This window comes from Choloepus didactylus, chromosome 6, assembly GCF_015220235.1.
Source record: "Choloepus didactylus isolate mChoDid1 chromosome 6, mChoDid1.pri, whole genome shotgun sequence".
Classification (NCBI taxonomy): domain Eukaryota; kingdom Metazoa; phylum Chordata; class Mammalia; order Pilosa; family Megalonychidae; genus Choloepus; species Choloepus didactylus.
Window position 1 is genome coordinate 7,673,314 of NC_051312.1, and position 25,046 is coordinate 7,698,359.

Genomic DNA, 25,046 nt, shown 5'->3' on the forward strand with positions numbered 1-25,046 from the left:
GAATTAGGCCGGTTACAGCCGGACCCTCATGACTACATTATAATTATTCTGACCCAGTCCGAGGCTCCCAGACTGCCAGCTCCTGCCGGGCAGAGCCTGGTCTTACTTAACCCCGGGCTCAGGGAAGGAGAGTTCATTAGCCGCCCTGAGGGGGGTGTTCCCGGAGGTCTTCCCAGAGGAGGTGCGTCTGGAGTCCGACTTTGAGATAAGGCCGAGAGGATGGAGGTGGTCGGCGGGTGGGCGCTGCTGAGCTCTCCTAGGCTTTCCCTCCTCTGCACTAGGCGCTGCCGAAATCCGGCAGTGGCTCCCTACTGCCTTGGAATCAGGTTCAGGGCTCCACGCACCACCACCACCGCCCCCCACGTCCAAGGTCAGCTTGCCCACGGCACTGTGTGGCCCCCCAAGACCTCTCCCTGGCCTCACTGGGCTTTAGGGAGTTTGCAAGGCTCGCTTGGGGCCGTCCTGACCGGAGGCCTTCTCCTGACGTCTAGGAAGCCCGAGTAACTCTTCTTTAGTTCTCTGGAACCACTTGGCTCTGAGGCCTCACCCTGCCCTGTAAGAGCATCCTTTTTGGTCTTCTCTCCCTCAGTTTTCCACTCTTCACTGGAAGGAACTGTCTCTCTATTCTCTTTGCATGCTTATCTCTAGAAATGCGCTATTTACAAGACTTATTTGCACCGATATTCCCATATACTCCCCACAGCAGCCCAGGATTGCGTTAACTCCATTCTATATATGAAAAAAATTGAGGCTCGGGTGGCTCGTCCCTCATCCATGGGCATGGAGCTGCTAAGTGGTAGAACTGGACCTGACCTCAGGCCTTATTCCTTCCCAGAGAGCCTGGCACACAGCAAACCCACAGGAACAACCAGCAAGGGTGTGGCATGTTGTTGGGGGATGTCAGTGGTGCTCCTGAGCAGCCCCAGGAGCGGCTGCACCTGGTCTCAGGTCTCACAGGTGGGAAGGGGAGGACCCCAGAGTCCTGGATCCCAGGCCCAGGCCCCCTCCCTGGGCATGGAAGGAGATTTCCCAGGCAGAGCTGGGGATTACATCACTAATCCAGGGCTCAGACCTGAGCTCACAGATCCCTCCCTCTGGCTCTTTCCTTATCCCTCTCTGTCAGCGACTGAGTACACCAGGCTGCAGGGAGAAGGCAGCTGGGGACACTGGGGACAGGAGATGGTGGGGCATGGGGGTGATGGGGAATGGCGCATGAAGGGGAGGACCTACTGTTCACCTGGTGCCCAGTGCCAGGCTTTGTGCCGAGCACTTGCCGTGTGTTATTTCCTTAATCCTCCCACAATCCGGGGTGTATGCATGACAAGCCTCTGCATACAGAGTCGCTCAGAGAGGCTGAGTGGCCTGCCCCAGATGGTGCAGCTGCCAGAACTCAGCCTCGAGTCTCCTGACCCTAGATCCTCTCATTCGATCCTCTCTTACCAAGAGAACATGCTTGCCAGGCTCCCCAAGAAAGAAAGAAGCCCCCCCTCTGTGGCACCATCTCGTCCTCAGCACCTGTCCAATCCTGCATTGCTGCTCATATATCTGCCCCACAGCCCCCAGCCTCCAGGCCAGATGCTGGGGAGACACCAGAGACGCACCCCTGCTCCTCACCCCCTTTTGCCCACTCCCTGTTCCCACGCACTGAGTCCCTGTCCCATGCTGCTTCCCCCATTATCTTTCCCCTAGAATTTTGCAAAGCCTCCTTGCCAGCCTCACACCTTGGGCCTCCAGTCTCTTCTCTGCACTGTGGACCCAGAGGGATTGTTGTAGATTTCAGATCATTTTTTCCAGTCCCCTGCCTACAACCTTTCGTGGTCTCTGCTGCCCTCGGGACAAAGCCCAAGTCCCTTGGCCTGGTGCCCGGTGACCTTCCCAGCTCCAACTCCAGTCGCTCCAGCCACACAAGCTTGTTTGCAGGGAAGAATCCGTCTTCCTCCCCACTTTGCCTGCTGAGATCCAACTCCCCGTTAGGACCCATTTAGATGTCACCTCCCCCAGGAGGCTTTCTCTGACCATCCCATACAAAATCTTGCTTCCATGGAACTGGCCCCATGTGACTAAGTCATGACCAGAGGTTCTTTCTTCTCTAACCCGCAAACAGAGCTTCTCAAGGAAGGTGCATATTCAATGTTGTAATCTTATTTTATATTTGGAAAATGAAAAATATCAGTAGTGGTTTTTTTCTTCCTTTTTTTCCTTTATTGGAAATTTAAGAAATACAAAAAAGCAAGAAGAAAGTAGTACATGTTCCACCACCCTGGCTTACCTTTAACATTTTGGATTATTTATTTCCCACTCTGTTCTCAAGGTCAAATTTAAAACATTTCACTGTAGCACAGGAACATACTAATGCTTACAAACTTAGACCTTTACTGAAAAAGCTGGAGTTCCTCTCCACCACCAGGAGCCAAATGCTGTTGAATCAGGTATCTTCCAACCCTTTTTAAAAAATGCCTCTACTTGAGTATATACTAACCTACAGAAATATATACGTGTTTGGTGCTTTTTATTTGCTGTAACAGTATCTTGCTGTGACACGGTTCTTTGTCTTGCTTTGTTTCATTTAACACTATGTGTTTGTTTTCCTTTTTTTAAAATTATTTTATATAATTTATTTATTTTAAATAGTGGTGAAATATACATTGCATAAAAATCACTTTAACCATTTTAAGTGGGCAATTCTTTGACATTTAGTACATTGACAATACTGGGGGTCTTTCACCACTATCTATTCCTGGACTATTTTCATCATCCCAAACCAAATCTCATAGTCATTTAGCAACACCTCCCCATCCGTTTCCCCTTTCCCCCACCCCTTGTAACTGCTATTCTGTTTTCTTTGTCTCTGTGAATTTGTTGATGCTAAGTATTTCATCTAAGATAAACATACAATATTTGCTTTTTGTGCCTGGCTGATTTCACTCAACATGTCTTCAAGGTTCACCCATGTTTTAGCATGTACTAACACGTCACTTCTTTATTTTTCTTTCTTTCTTTCTTTTTTTTTTTTAAATACTGGATTTAATAGAAAACATCATATGGTAAACAAGTTCTTTGAACCATTAGCTTAAAACAGAATGACAGCAACAATCATGTATAAAAGCTTCAGACAGAACTGAACTGAAGTGACACCAAATATGGCACTAGAGGAGAGGCCTGAGCCAGGGGGTTTCCTAGAAATAGAGGCAACAGCGGCTGCAAATAGGCACAAAGACAGGCAGGACAAGGCATCATCCTCTCCACCAAGCCTTCAGAGAGTAAAAGGAAGGCAGAGCAATAGACTCAGCTTACGAACAAGGGGTGAGGACAAACGGACAAAGGGGTCGTACTTCCCAGTGCTCTGGAAACAGAGCTCACCGTGAGCCCGAGAGGGCCTTAGAAGGGCAGGGGACTGCCACTGGGGGCTTTAGAAGCATTTGGTATGTCATCCTGGCACTCAGCTCCTATGGGAGCAGGAGAGCGTGTCTCTCATGTTTTATATCTAAACTCACACCTGAACTGCTTGTCACCTTGACTGAAAGCCAGAGTCTGTGGCCCCAATGGACCTCCTACCTTTTAACGAGTGTACAGTTAAAGAGAAGAGCCACGGTGAACCTAAGAACAAAAACACAGGGCTCTGCTGCTGGAGGGTCCCTAAGGGAGAGGAGTTTGAAGTGGCTGGGCCCTTTGGGGCTCTGGGTTCATCAGCAAAAACTTTCTCTTTGGCACCCTCCTGCCCCCACCGTTCAAATCCTCCCCCAAGGAGTCCTCCAGGTTCACAAAAGGTCAGCTCTGAGAGCAGGGGAAAAAAAACAAAAAAATTGGGAGGAAGAAAGGAAGCAAGTTTTCCTTCCATGGCACTTGTTACTGACCAGAGGAACTGTTTCCCTATACTTATTTTAGACAATCTAGGGCAGTGATTCTCAAACAAGATGGCAGGCCTGCTCAAGAGGTTCTCAAGAGTCTCCAAAAGGCTTCTGTCCGGGATGCACAAGCCCCGAATTCCCTCTCTGTTGAGAGTCAGTGCATGAAATGATAGAGGTTCCTGAAGGGAGTGTGTTGTTCACGTCAACAGTGTCAGAGGCAGAATAAAGAATTAAAAACTCCTAACCTAAGTGCAGCAGACACCAAGATGATGGAGCACATTTTTCACAGATTATTTTTCTGAATCAGAACAGGTTACAAAAGTCATTCTCCCAGTAGCCAAGCCGTAGGGCTAGGCTCCAAGCCTCATAGCCAAGAACAAAAGGTTCACCCACTTACCTGGAATAATAATACTAGATTAAAGAAATACAATTTGATTCTAAAGGCCACTTCCAGAAGAACCTGCCCATCCCTGCGAGGTACTTGATACCAGGTGCAGCACAGGCTAATCACGGTATGGTGTCTTGGAAGACTGGCTTTTCTGTTTCCTTCTCTTTGATACTGTGCAAGGGTCCGCCAACTTGTTTTGAACAAGCATTAAACCTCTGAAATACCTGGTGGTCTTCACTGTCAGCTCTAGGGTGGCATCCTCGTCACACGCAAACACTGTGTGGGGACACTGCCGGAAGACAGACACGGTCCACAGGTGGCCCACCCCCTCCTCAATGGCCTTATACCCACCCGTGATGAGGACCATCACCTCTCTAGCATCTTTGATGGTGCCCACACCCACCATCAGGGCCATGGTGGGCACCTTGGTGAGATCTCCATTGAAGAACCTAGCATTGGCCAGGCTGGTGTCCATGGCCAACGTCTTCACATGGGTCCTGTACACCATATTGGAGCCCAGTTCATTGAAGGTGATGTGTTCATCAGGGCCTATGCTTCCAACAAACAGCTCCATCCCGCCTGCAGCTGTGATCTTCTCGTCAAAGGTTTCTAGCTTTATTCCATTGTAGTCTGAAAAGACACTTCGTATGATTTCAATATTTTTTAATTTTTAAGATTTGATTTGTGGCCTACTGTGTGGTCTATCCTGGGAAAGTTTCCATATGCACTTGAGAATAATGCATATTCTGCTGATGTTGGGTGGAGAGTTCTGTATCTGCCCATTAGATCTAACTGGTTAATAGTGTTGTTTGAGTCTTCTATTTCCTTATTGATCTTCTGTTTATATGTTTTATCAATTACTGAAAGTTGAGCATTGAAGTCTCCAACTATTACTGTAAAGCTACCTATTTCTCCCTTCAATTCTGTCCATTTTTGCTTCATCTATTTTGGGTTTTGCTGTGAGATGCATATATGTTTATAATCATTATGTCTTTTGGTTGGATTGAACCTCTTATCAATCTACAACATCCTTCTTGTTACTTGTAATCTTTTTTTTACATAGAATCTGGTTTGTCTGAAGTAACATAGCCCCTCTTTTGATTACTGTTTGTTTGGAATATCTTTTTCTACCCTTTTACTTTCAACCACTTTGTGTCTTCGTACCTAACGTGAATCTCTCATAGATAGCTGTTCCAGTTTGCTAGAGCTGCCATTATGCAAAATGCCAGAAATGGATTGGCTTTTATAAGGGGCTTTATTTGGTTACAGATTTACAGTTCTACAGCCATGAAAGTGTCCAAACTAAGGCATCTAGGGTACCTTCACTGGAGAAAGGCCATTGGCATCAGGAACACCTCTGTTAGCTGGGAAGGCACGTGGCTGGCGTCTGCTTGCTCCCAGGTTGAGTTTCAAAATGGCGTTCTCCAAAATGTCTAAGCATCAGTGTCAGCAAGTGTCTGGGCCTCTGTGGCTCTTTTTAAAAGACCCCAGTAAACTAGTCAAGGCCCACGCCAAATGAGTGGGGCCACACCTCCATGGATATACCTAATCAAAATTGTCGCCTACAGTTGGGTGAGTCACATCTCCATGGAAACAACCCGATACAAATATCCCACAAAATTGGATTAAAATGTCTTTTGGGGGAACATAATATATCCAAACTGGCACAAAAGAATGTAGATGGATCGCACTTTTGCCTCCAGTCTCCCAATCTCTGACGTTTATTAGGGGACTTTAATCCATTGACATTTAAAGTAATAACCGAGAAGGATGAATTTACCTCTGCCATTTAGCTCTTTGTTTTGTTTTCTGCATGTCTCGAATGCATTTTGTACCTCAGTTATTCCATTACTACTTTTTTTTTTTTAATTGCTTTTTCCAATGTACCGTTTTTATTCCTGTTTTGGTTTGCTGAAGCTGCCGAAATGCAATATACCAGAAATAGCTTGGCTTTTACAAAGGAAGTTTATTGGCTTGTAATTTTATAATCTTAAGGCCATGAAAATGTCCAAATTAAGGCTTCAACGGGAGGATACCTTCTCTGAAGAAAGGCTGCTGGCATTTGGGACACCTCTGTCACATGGGAAGGCACATGGCTGGTGTCTGCTGGTCCTTCTCTCCCAGGTTTCATTGCTTTCAGATTCTGGCTTCAGTGGCTCTTTTGGCTTCTATGAGCGTTTTTTTCTCTCTGAGCTCTCTAGCTTTTTTCTGTCCTTTATCCTCTTATAAAGGACTCCCATAAAGGATTAAAGTCAACCTTGAATTGGGTGGGTCACATCTCCATTGAAACAATCTAATCAAAAGATCCCACCTATAATAGGTCTACACCCACAAGGATGGGTTAAAAGAACATGGCCTTCTCTGGGGTACATGACAGCTTCAAACCAGTATAAAATAACTGTATTTTTTAGTTATTTTCTTAGTGGTTACCTTTGTAATTACAGTTAGCATCTTAAACTAATAACAACATGGTTCAACAAGTACCAACTTGGTTTCAGTAGAATACAAACTCTCTACTACTATGTATCTCTGTCCCTTCCCTTTCATATTGTTATTTATCTCAGATTACATCTTTATACATTGTATACCCATTAGCATAGATTTTAAATGTTATTTTACAAATTTGCCTGTTAAGTCATATAAGGAAGAAAAAAGCGGTTGCAACCAAAAGTACAGTAATACAGGATTTTATATTTACCTATGTAGTTACCTTTACCAGTGTTCTTTTATTTCTTTGTATGGCTTTGAGTTACTGTCTAGTGACCTTTTATTTCTGCCTGAAGGACTCCTTTTAGATTCCTTATAGGGCAGGTCTTCTGTCAATGAACCCTTTCAGCTTTTGCTTATCTGAAAATGTCTTAATTTCTCCTTCATTTTTGAAAGACAATTTTGCCAGACATATTCTTGGTTGACAGTTTGCTTTTTTATTTTAAGGACTTTAAATATGCCATTACACGTATTCTGGCCTCCATGGTTTCTGATGAGAAATTGTTCATCTTATTGGGACCCCCTGGAAGCCTAGATCCTTGTAGCCCACCAAGCTGCCCCAGGAGCCCGGGCTGCAGGCCCCACTGCTGCCTGCCATGCGTTGTGGGATGAGAGATGGTAGCTGCTGCCCAACGGGTGAAATTCACCAATATTTACTGAAATTTACTAGTCTCTTCCTCTAGCTTTCCCCTGGATGCTACATAGTGTTCCATGAAAGTCCAGAGTTTCAAAATAGTTGATTCCAGCAGTTCCTGCCAGTTCAATAGCTGTTTTTGGTGGAGGGACTGATTCCTGAGGCTTTCTACTCTGCCCTCTTCCCACAATCCCTTACATATATAGTCTTGATAAAAATAAAAGGTAATTTAAAAACGGCTCTACAAATGTACATAAAAAAGAACAAAGATAGATGGAAAAAGACTCCATATCAGTAAACAGGAGAGTTAACATTGTAAAAATGTGCATTCCTCCAAAGTAATCTATAAATCTAATACAATTCCAATTATAAATACAGCAGAATATTGAAAGGTTACTTGAAAAAATTGATTCTAAAAATTTTAATGAAAAAATGAAAGTCTAGGATTTGCTAAGATAATTTTGAAAAAGGAGAAAAAAATGGGGCTCATCCTTCCTGATATCAAGACATATTACAAAGCTATAGTAATAAAAAGGATGGAAGGCACAGAATATTAGTTAGGATATTGTGCAGTCTGAATGTATTATGTCTGCCAAAATGCCATTATCTTTGAGGCAATCTTTTGTGGGCAGACATGTTAGTGTTGAATTCTTTGATTGAGTGTTTCCATGGAGATGAGACCCACCCAACTGTAGGTGATAACTCTGATTAGATAATTCCCATGGAGGTGTGGCCCCGCCCATTCAGCGTGGGCCTTGATTAGTTCACTGGAGCACTATAAAAGTTCAGATAGAAGGAGTAAGCTTGCTACAGCCAAGAGGGACACTTTGAAGAATGCACAGGAGCTGAGAGAGGAGCTGCAGATGAGAGACAGTTTGAGGATGGCCACTGAAAGCAGACTTTTGCTCTGAAGAAGCTAAGAGAGGACAAAGGCCCCAAGAGCAACATTTTGGAGAATGCCATTTTGAAACACAGCCTGGGAGCAAACAGACGCAGCCATGTGCCTTCTGAGCTAACAGAGGTTTTCCAGATGCCATTGGCCATCCTCCAGTGAAGGTACCCATTGTTGATGCATTTCCTTGGACACTTTATGGCCTTAAGACTGTAACTATGTAACCAAATAAACCCCAATCCATTTCTGGTGTTTTGCAAAAGGGCAGCATTAGCAAACTGGAACAGATAATAAGCTAGTTGCTGCAAAAAGACATCCTCAAACCATAGCAACTTAACACAATTGGTGCATTTCTCACTAATGAAAAGTCCAGTGAAAAACCCACAACTTCTCTAATAAATGAATAAGTGTCAGGCTGGGTTAAAAAAAAAAAGTCCAATGAAGATATCCTCAGCCAAGTGGCTCTACTGGGCACCTTGTGGTACAGCCGTGTTCAACGTGGAACCTCTAAGTTGTCCTTGGAAAGTAGCGGGGTAGGGTCGAATGTGTGGAGAAGACACATCTACTTTCAACTGCCCAGGCCTGTATGTGACGTCCTTCACTTCTGCCCCATCTGGATACAAGGGGGCTGGGAAATGTGCGTTATCTCTGTACCCAGGATGACATACAACAACACACCTATGCATTTACATGGACTTGGTATATAACAGCATTGGCATCATAAACCAGTTAGAAAAGTGTTAGTGAGTAGTATCAGTAAATCTGAATCAGCATATTGAGAAAAATTTCTGGATCCTTATCTCACACCATATACAATCTTAAGTTCCAGGTTGATCAGTGATTCTCAATTGGGGTGATTTTGTTCCCCAGGGGAAACTTGACAACGTCTGGAGATATTTGTATTGTCACAACTTGCGTGGTGCTTCTGGCTTCTAGTGTACAGAGGCCAGGGGGGCTGCTGAACATCCTACAATGCACAGCACAGTCCCCACAACGAGGAATTATCCATCCCCAAATGTCAATAGAGTTGAGGTTGAGTAACCCTGCAATAGATTAAAGACCTACACGTGAAAGGGAAAAGTGTAATACTAACAGAAAAAAAATAGGAGGTTTGGGGAAGAATTTCTTAAACAAGTTCCCAAAATGAATGAACTTGACTACATTAAAATTAAATTCTATTGTACAAAGATTGCCATCATTTTTCAGATAAATGATAAATTCAGATGAAATATTGGCGATGTCTAATGGGAGATTTGTTGCTAAAATGGTTGAGTTGGTGTTCTCACTAGTCTTCCAGAATCCCTCCAAATCCACAAAGAGCATGCAAAGAAAAAATGTAGTCCATTTCTCATGAAAGTGGGAGACATCTAAAGTAAATACAGATAGGAGCTTTTCTGCACCAAATAACATACCCGACACTCATAAAGCAAAAGTGGCTGGGGAGACAAGGACTTTGATAGCTCTACAAGACAAATTTCAAACCCTGCAAACTGAAAACAGAGAAGGAGCTATCCTCTCAATTGCCCTTGGAACATTTACTATAACCATAAATCATACCACAAATAGAGTTTTGGAACATTCTAGAGAGACAGCGAGAACAGGCTTCAATCTCTCATTATAAACTAGAAATTAATAATAAAGTCAGGAAAGAAGTAGATCCTAACATCCATACATTTATAAATCTCTCTTAAAATGACTTGAGTCAAAAAAAGATGACAAAACCCGAACTGCAGGAAATCTAGCAAGTTATGATAAATAAACAGCATATATCAGAACCATCGGTCCATTTGTCTCAATTACTGTAGTTTCATGATTAATCTTGATATCTGACAGGGCAGGTCCCCCTACCTGGTTCTTCTTCAAAACTGGCTTGCTGTTCTTGACCGTTTCTCCTTCTATACACATTTTAGAATGAGCTTGCCCAGCTCTTTGGGGAGTCCTGTTGGGATTTTGATTGGAAGCTGCAGTGAATTTATGGATTAATTTGGGAGAGCCATGACATTTTTATGATACTGTCACTCACCCGGTAAACACCCCCGGGGTGCTGGCTGGAGGCAGGGGGAACACAGGATGGATGACGGAGGAAGGAAGCCATAAATTCTGGCGATGGGTCATGACCCCTTGCAGGAATGGAGCCCCTGTCCGTCCATCCTCTGTGGCTCTGCGTTGTGTACATTGGGAGGAAATTGTCTTCGCAAGGCACAAAGCGGCCACTGGAGGAAGAAAATATTACAGAAGACAAATAGCTTAACCTGTTTCTAATAATAAAAACTCAACGGGTTTTAGATTTCCTTCTTGCTGATTTACAAGAGCCTGGCATTTCTACAAACTGAACCCTTGAGGAATGGGGAAGATGAGTTTCACATTTCAAAGGATTGGGATTCGTCAAAGGGGTGTGTAAACGCTTCCTGGTGTCCCTCATCCCAAACTGGGAGAAAAAGAAGAAACCAACAGTTTTGTGTTAAGGGACAAAGGGGTGTGGGCAGGACTCCAAAGCAGGACTTGAGGATGGCAAACCACCGTTGTGGTTTGTTAATGCTGCCGGTTATGCAAAACACCAGAGATGGATTGGCTTTTATAAAGAGGGTTTATTTGGTTACAGAGTTACAGTCTTAAGGCTAGAAAGTGTCCAACAGTCGAGTACCTTCACTGGAGAAAGGACATTGACGTCCGGAAAAACTCTGTTAGCTGGGAAGGCACGTAGCTGGCATCTGCTTGCTCCCAGGTTGTGTTTCAAAATGGCATGCTCCAAAATTTTGCTCTCGGGGCGTTTTGTCCCCTCTTAGCTGTAGCTGCTCTCCAAAATGTCACTCACAGCTGCACTGAGTTCCTTCTGTTTGTCAGCTCGTTTATATTGGCTCCAGTGATTTAATTCTGACCCACCCTGAATGGGTGGGATAACACCTCCATGGATATTATCCAATCAAATTTATCACCCACAATTGGGTGGGTCATATCTCCATGGAAACATCCAATCAGAAGGTCACACCCTAATAACAAAGATTAATCAATCTGCCCCCACAAGACTGCATCAAAGATAATGGCATTTTGGGGGCCATAATACATCCAAACTGGCACAAGCTCCATGAAGATGTTCCACAGATCCAGACTCGATCCACAGGTATCTGAATGTTGGTGTCTTAGTTTGGTGAGCTGCTATCAGGAAAACCACACAACAGGTTGGTTTAAACAACAGGAATGAATTAGCTCGCAGTTTTGAAGCTAAAAAAATTCAAAATCAATATATCAGCAAGACTTGCTTTCTCTCTGATGACTGTAGTGTTCTAGGGCTGACTGCCAGCAATCCTTGAGGTCTTGGCTTGTGTTTCTGCCTCCATCACATGGAGATGTCCTCTCCTTTCTGCTTCTGTGACTTCCGGGTTCTCTTTATGAGGCGTCCAGTAATCTGGGTTAAGGCTCGCCCTGGTTCTGTTTGCCACAGCTTAACGGAAAATAGCATGTTCAAAGGGTCCCATTTACCATGGGCTCACACCCACAGGGTTGAGGATTAAGATTGAGAAAATGAGTCTGTCGAGGACACTGTTGGTCAGTTGGTCTCCAGCCAAGGAGGTGCCAGGATGGATGGATTGAGGGGCCTTTCTGGTGCTCGTGATCTAGGCCTGGCTGAGTCTTTACCAGCCTCCTTGATGGAAACACAGATGATGGCTGGTGCTTCAGAACCAGCACAAGCCAAAGAGGGACCTGCACACACCAGCTGGATTACAGGGAGTGGCTCTCACACCAGGACATGGGGAGCCTACCACACATGCCAGGGCACCTGAGCTGGGTGAGCAGGGAGATGGACCCTGTGACCCACCCAGACTTGGGCCAGGTGTGTCATTTATTCGGTTGTTTGCCCCAAATACATTCACCTTATCCTTAGGGGTGCCCATCCGCTGTGACTGATCAGGCTTTACTTTCCTAAGTTTAAACTTATGGGAAAGAAAGAAAAAAGAAAACAAAACAAAACAAAACAGAGAGATTTCCAGTTCAGTTAGTAGAGTACACCCTGAAATCCATCCTATCCTTCTCAAACACATCAAAGTCAGAGAAGAAAAAAAAAATTAATAATGGAATCTCAGCCATACAGAAATGCAAAAGGAAATTCTGTGCAGACTTGAAATAAGACTCTTGCAGAAGGAAAGAATTGGGAAGAAACTCAAGGCTGAAGCCCTGTATCTTAGCCAGGAAGTAGGAACGCAGCCAGCTGAGCACACAGGACTTGGGGCCAGGCTTTATCTGAGCCCAGGGATGGAGAGCAAAGCTGAGAGCCACCTGGGCAGAGGCCAGCTCCCCACTGCCAGCATGAAACAGGGGGCCAGAAATGCTCTGCTGGGTCACGAACAGGGCCAACATGGAAGGCAGCAGGGTGGAACTCGGGAGGGTAGGCAGTGCAGACAGAAGCACTGTGCTGTGTTTTTGTTTTGTTTTTTCCATGTTCAGGAGGAGGATAGAGATATTAATTAGATTTTGCTGGATAAAAGAAGTTTAAGTATGATTGTTAAAAATTTAAGGATAATCATTAAAAATACGAATTAAATGTATACCTTCCAAATAATGGGGAAGAAAGAAAGAAAAAAAAGACATTTCAAGGAAGTCAACAGAAGACAAGAAAAAATAAAGAGAAAGAATGCTAAATGGAAAACAATATAATATGGCAGGTATAAACTCCAATGACAATAATAATAAATGTAAACAGGTCAAACTCTATTTTTAAAAGACAAACATCATGATCAGATTAAAATAAAACATTATGAAATTTAGTTAGATGTTGTTTACAAGAGATACTCCTAAAATGAGAGAAAGATTAAAAATAAAGAGACAGAGAAAGATTTACCAAATACAAAGAAAAAGAAAGCTTATGAAACATTAATATCAGAGAACATAGACTTCAAGGAAAAATCATTAAAAGAGATGTTTTAGTTTCCTAGACTTCTCCAGCATATACTATGAAATGGGTCAGCTTAAACAATGGGAATTTGTTCACTCATGGTTTGAGGCTGGGAAAATGTCCAAATCAAAGCATCATCAGGGTGATGCTTTCTTCCTGAAGACTGGCTGCTGGCGATCCTTGGCTCCTCTGTCAGTGGCAAAGCACATGGCAGTGTCTACTGGTCTCTCCCTTCTCTTCTTTCATTGATTTCAGCTTCTTGCTTCTGTGGTGCTCTCTATCTCTCTCTATCTCTGTCTCTGTGTATTCATTCCATTTATATAAACGACTCCAGTAATAGGTAAGGCCCATCCTGATTGAGGTGGGTCACACCTTAATTGAAGTAGCCTCATCAAAATGTCCTACTTGCAATGGGTTCACACCCACAGGAATGGATTAACTTTGAGAACATGTTTTTCATGGATACATACAGCTTCAAACCACCGCAAGAGACATAGAGTATGTCATTTTAGAAAAAGGAACAATCCATCAAGAAAATTTTCTAAAAAATACAGGTTGTCCAAACTGGCTCAAGGAAATAGACAACCATAAAATAAATCAAATCAGTGACAAGATCACCCCCAAGCAGAGGCTCCAGTTCTAGTCATGCTTCAGGAAACCAATCATGTTTACCCTCGGCAAACTCTTCCAATGTTGAGAAAGAGGTGGAAAGTAGTCCACCTCATTTTAAGGGACTAATGTAACCTTGAAATCAAAACTGAACAAGATCCACAGGAGAAAATAAAACTATAGGCCACCCTCAATTATGAGCATTGATGTAAAAAGTAAATAAAATATTAGCAAAACAAATCCAGCAGTACAGTAAAAGAATATGACATCATGACCAACAGACACTTATTCTCAGAATAATAAAAATTGATAGTAGCAAGCACTTACTATGTGCCAGGCCCTGTTCTCAGGGCTTTATTGATTTAACCAGAATAATGACCCCATGAGGCACAAAAAGGTCAAGGAATGTACCCAAAGCCACACAGCTGGTGTGCCAGTTTGTATATATCATGTCCTCCAGAAAAAGCCATATTCTTTAATGCTTTCTTGTAGGGGCAGAGGTATTAGTATGGATTGGGTTGGAAACTTTGGATTAGGTTGTGTCCATGGAGATGTGACCCACCCAAATGTAGGTGATAGCTCTGATTGGATAATTTCCATGGAGGTGTGACCCCACCCATTCAGTGTGGGCCTTGATTGGTTCTCTGGAGCTCTATAAAAGCTCAGAAACAAGGAGCTTACAGCTAGCTGTAGCTGAGACAGACATTTTGAAGATGGCTGTTGGAAGCTGACACAGACATTTTGGAGAATACCATTTTGGAACGCAACCTGGAAGCAAGCAGACGCCAGCCACGTGCCTTCCCGACTAACAGAGGTTTTTCCAGACGCCATTGGCCTTTCTCCAGTGAAGGTACCCTTTGTTGATGCATTACCTTGGACACTTTATGGCCTTAAGACTGTAACTGTGTAACCAGATAAACCCCCTTTATAAAAGCCGATTCATTTCTGATGTTTTGCATTCCGGCAGCATTAGCAAACTGTAACAGCTGGTAAGTGGTAGGACCCAGGATTTAGTCCAGACTGGCTGAGATCTGTGCTCTTGGTCACCCCTTTAGGTGGAGAATAGTTCAAAATATAGGTTAGAGAAGTGACTGATGAATTAATGACAGATTAATGAAGGAAAACAATATGATCACCTCAATAGATGCAGAAAAAGAATCTTTTCAATGAAATTGAGCACTCCTTCCTGATAAAACCGAGCTTATGAAAGGGAGTTTCATTAATATAATCAAGTTTTCTCCAAAAGCCTCAGTAAACCTTATACTTACTGGTTGCTATGACAGTTGTCACACGGACACATTTTTTAAATATAAGGAATAGGCCAGAGTTCTCAATGTGTTTTGCCTTCATGCCTGACAAGGAAGAGAGGCACATTTACAAGGGATGTCTATGCAAACAAGCCAGGCTCTAGTTCATATTTTATTACCTAGAACTACCAGTACACTCAGTTTGTAAAAAAAGAGCCATTTGGTGGCAAAAGTTACATCCTTCAGAATGCCATGGAAGACATCTTTGATTTTGGGAGGCAGAGACGAGTATAGGGTAAAATAAGGCAATACGAGATGATAGAAGAGAGAGGAGGAGGTACACTCATGTGAGAGCTAGCTTTACCTAAGAAGGTTTTAAGGTGTTATTTAGAATTTCACCTGCATCAACATTCTTTTCTGCAGACTGTCCATGATTTTATTTTCGCAAGCAACTACTATAATTAGGGGAACACAATCAGAAACCCACTTACAAGGATTCCGTTTCTAAGAATCCAGTGAAAACTGCTGGCTTAAGGAAATCTAAAGGCATATGAACTAAAAATAAGAAAAAAAGTCTAACAAGCAGAATTGGGCACATTCATCTCAAACTTTGTCACACTCCCATCACACACCACTAAGGAAGCCTGCTACTATTGCCACTCTCGAACATTCTCCTGATGCTCCTAGGTGGTGCAACAGGACAAGAAAAAGGAATGAGGCATCTGATATTTGGAAGGTAGAGACTGGACTCTCATTATTTCTTGACGATATGATCATTGGCACAGAAAATAGAAGAGCTTCAATGGATGAACTTTTATAGTAGTAGAGTTCATTAAGAGTTCCAGTTAATCAATAAATCGGTAAATCAGTAAAGGCAAGTCAATAGTGTTCTGTTCACAATCGATAACTAACTAGAAAATGCTGTTGGAAAAGATATAAAAACATAAAAACACTTCTATACACATTGTGCCGGTTTGTGTGTATTGTATTCCCAAGAAAACGCCATGTTCTTTGGTGCAGCCTTGTGTGGGCCGATGTATTAGTGTTGATTAGATTGTAATTCTCCGATTGAGTGTTTCCATGGAGATGTGACCCACCCAACTGTAGGCAATAACTCGGATTGGATAATTTCCATGAAGGTGTGGCCCCACCCATTTTGCATGGTCCTTGATTAGTTCACTGGAGCCCTATAAAAGCTCAGACAGAAGGAGCGAGCTTGCTACAGCCAAGACGGACACTTGGAAGAACGCACAGGAGCTGAGAGAGGAGCTGCAGCTTACAGAGACATTTTGGAGGTGGCATTTGAAAGCAGACTTTTGATCCGGAGAAGCTAAGAGAGGACAAATGCCCCAAGAGCAACTGACAGTAACATTTTGAAGAGGAGCTGCAGCCTAGAGAGGAATGTCCTGGGAGAAAGCCATTTTGAAACCAGAACTTGGAGCAAATGCCAGCCACGTGCCTTCCCAGCTAACAGAGGTTTTTCAAATGCCATAGGCTGTCCTCCAGTGAAGGTACCCGATTGTTGATGCCTTACCTTGGACACTTTATGGCCTTAAGACTGTAACTGTAACCAAATAACCCCCTTTTATAAAAGCCAATCCATTTCTGGTGTTTTGCATTCTGGCAGCATTAGCAAACTAGAACATACATGTAATGAACAATCTGAAAAGGAAATTAAGAAAACATTCCATTTACAATAGCAACTAAAAAAATAAAATATCTAATATCTAAGAATAAATTTAACCAAGGAGGTGAAAATCTTATACACTGAAAACTACAAACATTGCTGAAAGAAATTGAAGAAGACGTAAATAAATGGAAAGACATCCCTATTCATGGATTGGAAGATTTAATACCATTAGGATGTCAATATTACCCTAAACAATCTACAGATTCAATGCAATCTCTATCAAAATTCCAGCAAACTGTTTTACAGAAATGGAAAAGCTGATCCTCAACATCACATGGAATTGCAAGGGACTCCAAATAGCCAAAACAATCTTGCAACATAAGAACAAAGTTAGAGGACTCACACTTACTGATTTCAAAACTTATTACAAAAGCTACAGTAATCAAAACAGTGTGGTATTGTTAAAAAATGGATTGTGGTGATGAATGCACAGCTATATGATGAAACTGTGAACAACTGATTGTATACTTTGGATGATTGTATGGTATGTGACTCTATCTCAATAAAATTGCAGGAAAAAAAAACAAAACAAAAAAGCAGTGTGGTATGGCACAAGGATGGGCATGTAGACCAATGGAATAGAATTGAGAGCCCAGAAATCCATCTGGCCAATTACTCTTTGACAAGAGTATTGAGGCCATTCATTGGGGAAAGAACAGTCTCCTCAACAAGCAGTCCTGAGACTAGTGGAAATCTACATGAAAAGGAATGAAAGTGGACACCTACCTCACACCATATACAAGTATTAACTCAAAATGGATCAGTGACCTAAATGTAAGGACTGAAACCACAAACTATTAAAAGAAAATAGAGGGGTAAATCTTCAAGACCTTATATTTGTTGCTGCAAAGGAGAGGCTGAGCCTACTTATAATTGTGCCTAAGAGTCTCCCCCAGAGAACCTCTTTGTTGCTCAGATGTGGCCCCTCTCTCTAAGCCCACTTGACAGGTGAACTCACTGCCCTCCCCCCTACATGGGACATGACTCCCAGGGATGAGCCTGGACCCAGCATCGTGGGATTGAGAAAATCTTCTTGACCAAAAGGGGGAAATGAAATTAAACAAAATAAAGTTTCAGTGGCTGAGAGATTTCAAATGGAGTTAAGAGGTCATTCTGGAGGGCTTTCTTATGTGCTATATAGATATTCCTTTTTAGTTTTTACTGTATTGGAATAGCTAGAAGGAAATACCTGAAATTGATGAACCACAACCAAGTAGCCTTGATTCTTGAAGACAATTGCATAACTATGTAGCTTACATGGTGTGACTGTGTGACTGTGAATACCTCATGTCTCACACACCCTTTATCCAGTGTATGGACAGATGAGTAGAAAAATGGGGACAAAACCTGAATGAAAAATGGGGTGGGATGGGGGGGGGATAGAATGTTTTGGGTGTTCTTTTTTACTTTTACTTTTATTATTATTATTATTATTATTTAGAGTAAGGAAAGTGTTCAAAAGTTGATTCTGGTGGTACTGTGAATAGTTGATGTACACTGTGGATGATTATAGGGTATGTGAATATATCTCAATAAAATTAAAAAAAGAACTTGTACTTTGCAATGGTTTCTTAAATATGACATCAAAAGCATGAGAAAATATAGACTGGGGGCATCTAAGGGAATTCTGTACTTTCTGCGTGATTTTTCCATAAACCTACAACTGCTCTAATAGTAAATTTCAAAAACTACCAATCAAAATAAAATATACTTAATTTGGACTTCATTAAAATTAATTTTTTTGTGCATCAAAGGACATTATCAAGAAAATGAAGAGAAAATCTTTAGAATGGGAGAAAACATTCAGAAACCATATATATGCTAAGGATTTAATATCCAGAATATATAAAGAAACCCTACAACTCAACAACCCCACCTGGAGTTGGGGTCACCGTAGGGGCATCTGGATGCCTGGGTTGGGAAGACTCAACATCTGGAAGATGGAACAGCTAAGCCTTCTTTCTCCTCTCTCCTCCCTCTTTCCCTGTGGCAGCTCCCTGGTAGCTGGACTTTTTACCTCGTGGCTGTTGACTCCCAGAAGTCCCGAGAAAAATTTAGAAGCTGTGTGACCTTCTCTGACCTAGCCTGGGAAGCCCCAGGGGCAACCACAGTGGGGGGCACAAAGAGGTCCCCTCTTTGGGGAGGGGTGTCAAAGTATTTGCAGCCATGTTTTAAAATCACCACTAGAGATCTGATTTGATTCCCAATTCGTCATCCTTGCGTGAGTCCTGTTTCTCTGCTTGTTTTCCTTTCTGGAAGGTTGCAGGATCTTTGTTTTATCTCCAGAGTCTCTGAAATTTCATGATATTGTTTTTTTGTATCAGTCTTTGGTCTTTTTTCTTTCATTGTTCTGGACAGTTGGTCTAAAAACTCATGTTCTTCACTCCTGGGAAATTTTATTGTATAATTTAATTGGTAATTACTCCCTACCATTTTTTTTCTCCTGCCCTCTCCTCTTGTCCTCTGTCTAGAACTTAGCTGTTGAACCTCCTCAAATAATACTCTTTCTCTTATCTTTTCTTGCCTTTCTTTTTGCTCTACTTTTAATTGTATTTTTCAACTTTATCCTCTGAAAAATTTCACTTCTGCTATCATATTTTTTAATTCCCAAGAGTCCTTTCTCTTTCTCTGATTGCTCTTTTTAATAGCATTCCTTTCTTATGGTCTGCATTAATATCTTTCCTTATCTCACTGGCAATAATAACTGAAATTTATTTGAAGTTTTCCTCTGCTCCCTTCATGTTCTCTGTGTTCTCTGGGATCCTTTTTTTTTCCTTTTATTATGGTCTCTCTCCTTCATGTTAGAGATTTTGCTCAAATATCTGGCAATCATTTGTTGTCCACTGATATTTTTTGCATTAGGAGCAGGGCAGTCAAAAGCTGATGAAAAGTTCTGTATGTGAGAAGGCGGCTTGTAAGCTTCATGACAGATTTTTTGAACACAAACCAGGGGATTGGGGCACCCCAATATCAGTTCCATTTCTCCCAAGAGGAACCCCCCCTCCCACCTGGGGGATTTGAACCTTCCTGCCCGGGCTCCGGAAGCCAGGTGGGGGCTGGCAGGGGCTGGGGGCAGGTCTCAGGGTTGGGCGCACCGGCCACCCTCGCTTTCAGTCTGGCCCTTAGCCCCGCCCCCTGGCCCTTAGCCCCGCCCCCTGATGCCGCCAGGTGAACGAGCCCAGGTGGCGCCATGCCCCGCGCAGCAGCCCGTCCCGGCTGCACCTGAATTCCTGACGCACAGAATCTTGAGCAAATAAGTCGTTGTTGCTTGAAGCCACTACGTTTGTCACGAGGCAACAGATGCCTGAAAACCCACCGGGCAGGTGCTTCCAGAGGGGGTGCAGGCATCCACCCAGGCGCCCGAGCCGGAATGGCCTTGAAGCCACCGACGGCCCGGACCGCGGGGCTCTGAGACGGTGGGATGGGCCACCACCATCCCTGAGGCCTCGGGGTGGGACAGCTCTGCCAGGACACAAACACCCCCTCCAGGGGACCTCGGGTGACATTTCTGGGCAAGTCTCAACCTTCTATAATAGATTCACTCAGAATGGGGGGCGGGGATCCCCTCTTTGGACAGAGCTCTCCCAGAGACGTGCCTTTCCCCCTCCGGGCTGCTCTGGGCTGCACCGGGCTGCACCGTGGCCCCTCTGTCCCTGGTCGCTGGGGGACAGGGGTTCTGTTCTGCTGGTCCTTCCAGCCTGACCCGCTCACACCTCCAATACCCCCACTTTGCCTGGCCCCTCTCACTATTGGGGGGCCCCATCACCGGTTCTCCCAGGCCGCAGTGTTTGCTCTTGCCCTTTAACAACCCGGATGTTGGAGAACAGGAGGAGGTGGTGGGAGACACACCTGGCTTGTCAGGAAGCCAGGTGAGCCCCACCTGGACAGTGTCCCTCCGACTCACCCAGCCTGGGCAGCTCAGGGCTGCTCAGCTCGCCCCACATGCAGGACGGGAACACCTGCCTACACCCCAACTCGGGCCAGTGGTCCCTTCAGCTCCTGACCACCTGGCCTGAATCTCTCTTACCTGTGGCCTGCCCCGGAGTGGAAAGCATGTTTGTCTAAGTCTTTCCTCTCTCTTGTTTTAGTTTTCTAGGCTGCTCTAAGCTCCAAGCAAATACTGTGAAATGGTTCAGCTTAAACAATGGGAATTCATTAGCTTACAGTTTTGAGGCTAAAAGAAAGTCCAAATCAAGGCATCTTCTGGGTGAAGCTGTCCCCCCACGCCTCTGGCTATTGGTGACCCCTGGTCCACAGTTTGTCACATGGCAAGGCACGTGGCCGCAGCTCATGCTCTCTCTTTTCTCTTCCAGGTTCTGCTGACGTCAGCTTCTGGCTGCTCGCTCTGGGTCTGAATTTCATTTTCTTATAAAGGACTTTAGTAAGAGAATTAAGATCCATCCTGGCTGAGATGGGCCACACCTTAACTGAGTCAATTCCTCCAAAGCTCCTACTTACAAATGGGCTCACACCCACAGGAATGGATTCGATTTAAGAACATATTTTTCTGGGGTATGTACAGCTTCAAATCTCCACACTTCTCTAGACTGTGGGTCCATCCTCCAGGGCACAAGCCATGGTATTTTCTTTCTGTTTCTTTTAAAAATTTTTCACTTCCTGTTTTTGGAGTACAGTAAACACAGACCTGATTCAGGGCTCCAGGAAGACACCCCTGATTGTGTTTTAGGACCCACGTATCCAGGTCCCCCACCTGCTCCCCACCCCAGCCCCTGCCCAGCCCGGCTGGTGAGGGTCCCCGAGCCCCTTCCCCAGGAAACTCAATGCTCACAGCACAGCTTCTCTCTTAGAAGTTTTATTGGTTCTGGGGAAAGGGATGTGGGCGTCCCCTGTTTCCTCTGGAGGTCCCACAAGCCCTCACTGTTTCCCGTTGCCGTTGATGGGGCGGTTGACGTGCTCAGGGGAGGCCAGGAAGGCCTTGAGCTTGGGCCGGGCGCTCAGGCGGGCCACGTAGGCCGAGAGCAGGGGGAAGGCGTCCAGGCAGCCGGGCGCCAGCACCTGGTGGATGAGCAGCAGGTCCAGCAGGTTGTAGTCAGCGAAGGAGACCTGCAGGGCAGAGGGTCCAGGCCTCAGCAGGCGGGGAGCTAGGCGAGGGTGGGGGGAGGCGGGAGCCCTGCTGGCTGGCTCCCGTGAACCCTCTGCACCTGTTTTCCCATCTGTAAAAAGAGGGGGTGCTCACCTGGTTGCCCACGATGAAGGCCTGGCCGCCCTGATTCTGGGCCAGCAGGGTCTCGAAAGGCTTCAGGTGCCTGGGCAGCTCCCGCACGTAGTCCTCCTTGCCCGCCTCCTGCCAAAGATGCTACCATGCAGCCTCCTCCTCTGAGTGCTGCCCAGCCCGGGCCCCGGCCTCACCCCTCTGACACACCCCTCTGTTTGCCCCGTCTTGGTGAATGGCACTGAAGCCATTTCCAAATCCCATCCACTTTAGCTGTGAATTCTCCTCTCCGTGCCCAACTTTCCACCCCTACTATGATGTCTCACCAGATTATTGCAGAAGCCTCAGAGCTGGGTCCCTGAAAGGATCCTTCCAGACCTCAGATTTGGACACTGCCCTGCTTAGATCCTTGGTGTTGGGAGCCCACTGTCCTCGGTCCCAACCAGCTGGTTCAAGGCCTTTGTGATCGGGGCCTGCTGTCCCCCAGTTCCAGCTCCTGAAACTAAGCCACCCAGATACACACATGCACACACACTCACCTACATGTGCTCACACACATTCACACTCATGTACAAGCTCATGCACATGCATTCACACACATCCACATATGTGAACACTTTCACACACGCATACTTCCACACACACATGTGGTGGCACTGTGCACTCACCCACACATGCTAACACACACATGCTCGCACATGCATACACTCACATATATACATGCTCATGCGTGCACTTGCACATGTACCTGTTCACATATGCACTCACACGTGTACACATGTGCACACACCTTCACAATGCACACGTGCTCACATACATGCACGCATCTGCACAATGCACTCACACATGTGCACACACACCTTCACAATGCACAATGCTAGCACACATGCACATGTTCACACACATGCATACACACACACACACTCTGCCTCTACTCAACTGGTCCCAGGTCCCGAAATGTGCTCTGCACATCTGTACACTTTAGTGCCTCTGAAAGTGCCAGCCCCCCTTCTGGGGGTGGCTGTGGACTCTCCTCCTCTGCCTGGTTCAGGAAGCCCACCCACCTGCCTCTGCTCCACCCCTCAACCTCCACCCCTGCCTCTGTCCCAGGAAAGCTCTGCAGCCACCTCTCGCTGGATGTGTCCTGTCCTTGTACCATTTTGTCACTGCCCATTGCTTGTCTGTGTTCCATCCCCAGGCACTGAGCACAGAGCTGCCCAGCCCGGGCACCGGGACTGAGGTGTGAGGGTCCAGGAGGCCCTGGGTTGGTTCCACAGTGCCCGGCCCGGGCCCCACTCACGTAGTTGGTGTAGATGAGTTGAGCATATTTGCAGCGGAGATCCTCCACGCCATCGTTCACCACGTCCACCAGGGCTGCCTCCCGCTGGTCCTTCCCGTACAGTCCTGGGGGTGGGGGTGGGGTGGCATGACTGGGTACCTGGCCAACAAGGGACCTGCAAGCTGGGCCACTAACAGGCCAGGGCCTGGGAGGACGGGAAGAGGATGTGGTTGAGCCTGGCACACGATTAGTGCCAGTGGGAGGCAGCCTGGCATAGGGTGAGGATTACAGGCAGACCCGGCCTTAAACACGGGCGAGTTATGTCACCTCTGCATGACTCCTTTCCTCAACTGCAGAAAGGGGGTGGTGTCCACCTTGATTTCAGTCAGAAACAACTGGAGCTGCCGGTCAGTGCTGGGGGGGGGGCGCTGGTGATTCACCCCCATCCCCCTGCCCTAAGCGGGGTCCCCGTGGCCACAGGACTCACCCAGTGAGCGGCCCAGGTGGCGCAGGATGGCATTGGACTGGTACAGGGTGAGGTCTCCGTCCTGGAACTTGGGGAGCTGCCCGTACAGCTGGGGGTGGCACAGCTCGGTGAGGGCGCTGAGCTTGGCCACCCCCCTGCTCACAGCCCCCCAGAGCCCAGCCCCCACCCCCCCAGGAGCAGGCACTCACACAGGAAGCTTTGAGGGTGCCCTGCAGCCAGAGATCCTTGCTCACCACCTCCTCCTTCCAGCTCTGGCCCTGGTCTGCCAGCAGCATGCGCGCGGCCTCGCAGCGCCCTGGGGAGGGACACAGGGGCGTGGGGGGTGGGAGGGTGGGAAACGGGTCTGCTCCTGGCTGAGCGGGTGTGGGGAAGAGGCTGGGTTGTCTAGCCTTAGGCAGCCTGCAGGCAGCGACACACGGAGGGAGGCCTGGACTCGTCCACACAGGGGAGCGAGAAGCTGGCCTTTAGGCTCCGCATGGCCGATGAGGGCCCCTGGCTGCAGCCCCAAGCCCGCCTCCCTCCCTCCCAGTCCCGGGCCCTTACCTCGAACCGGGAAGTAGACAATGGTGTAGGGCGGCACTAGTGTGGACAGAGAGACGTCCGTTAGGGCTTGGAAAGAGGGGTATTTCGGGGGGCGCGGCGGGGGGGTTGTGCACCCGCCTGCTCTCCCTGGGCCCCTGGGAATCCCGGGACCCGCTGGGGCCCCGGCTTGACGCTGAGGGACTCGGCCCCCCGGGAGCCCCACGCCGCGGGCGGACTCACTGGTGCGGGAGCGGATGCGAGCGGGACAGGAGCAGGAAAGGCAGCTGCAGCGGCGGCGGCGGCGGAACTCTGGCCTCCGGCCCAGGGGCCTCCGAGCCTTATAAGGGTCGCCCCGCCCCGGCCCGCCCCCGGGGCTGAGTCACCGCGCTCCGGACCGCCAGCAGCAGCCGCCGCGCCCCAGAGCCTGGGTCCGCGCGCCTGCACGCTCCCCCCGCAGAGGGCGCCCCGGACGCCCCGGCTCCTCACGCTGGCCCCGCAGAGGGCGCCCCGGACGCCCCCGCCCCGCAGAGGGCGCCCCCGACGCCCCCGCCCCGCAGAGGGCACCCCCGACGCCCCGGCTCCTCACGCTGGCCCCGCAGAGGGCACCCCCGACGCCCCCGCCCCGCAGAGGGCGCCCCCGACGCCCCCGCCCCGCAGAGGGTCCCCGGGACGCGCTCACAGTCACACCTGCGCGCGCAGCCCCTCCCAGCCCGGCGCGCCCGGCCTTTCTCCCCGCGGGGATTTGCTTTGCACCCACTGAGGGTGTGCGGACTCGCGCTGGGCTGGGGTCTGCGTGCTTAGACGCCCGAGCCTGGCATCGCCTTGGCGTTCACCCAGTCGCACAACTGTGCACAAAAGCGTGCGCCTTGTGGGAACATTGTTCCCACAGACGGCCAGAC

At 46.6% G+C, this 25,046-nt stretch overlaps 2 protein-coding genes across 2 annotated transcripts; both read right to left on the bottom strand.

Moving 5' to 3' along the window:
- Positions 1–4,351: 4,351 nt before the first annotated feature.
- LOC119536564 (glucosamine-6-phosphate isomerase 1-like) lies at positions 4,352–19,878 on the bottom strand. The gene is made up of 2 exons (XM_037839425.1): positions 19,695–19,878; positions 4,352–4,866 (listed from the first exon to the last, which is right to left on the bottom strand). Exons 1-2 carry the CDS (start codon positions 19,876–19,878, stop codon positions 4,352–4,354), a joined length of 699 nt encoding a protein of 232 aa, XP_037695353.1.
- A 1,605-nt stretch (positions 19,879–21,483) lies between these two features.
- On the bottom strand, positions 21,484–24,511 carry LOC119537801 (glutathione S-transferase P). Its single transcript, XM_037840369.1, has 7 exons — positions 24,388–24,511; positions 24,169–24,204; positions 23,814–23,920; positions 23,626–23,713; positions 23,160–23,263; positions 21,884–21,991; positions 21,484–21,750 (listed from the first exon to the last, which is right to left on the bottom strand). Coding segments are annotated over exons 1-7 (633 nt in total). The 5' UTR covers positions 24,389–24,511; the 3' UTR covers positions 21,484–21,561.
- Positions 24,512–25,046: the final 535 nt, after the last annotated feature.

Bases quoted from the DNA above. Each gene is read 5' to 3' on its own strand.
- LOC119536564 (XM_037839425.1), bottom strand. From the start codon at position 19,878: ATGGCGCCACCTGGGCTCGTTCACCTGGCGGCATCAGGGGGCGGGGCT. The intron at 4,867-19,694 runs GTGGGAGGGGGG...GTGTCTTTTCAG, and splicing joins GGAAGGTTCAAATCCCCCAG to ACTACAATGGAATAAAGCTA.
- LOC119537801 (XM_037840369.1), bottom strand. The intron at 23,921-24,168 runs GTAAGGGCCCGG...GTCCCTCCCCAG, and splicing joins TGTCTACTTCCCGGTTCGAG to GGCGCTGCGAGGCCGCGCGC. The intron at 21,992-23,159 runs GTGAGTGGGGCC...CATCTTTGGCAG, and splicing joins AACTCATCTACACCAACTAC to GAGGCGGGCAAGGAGGACTA.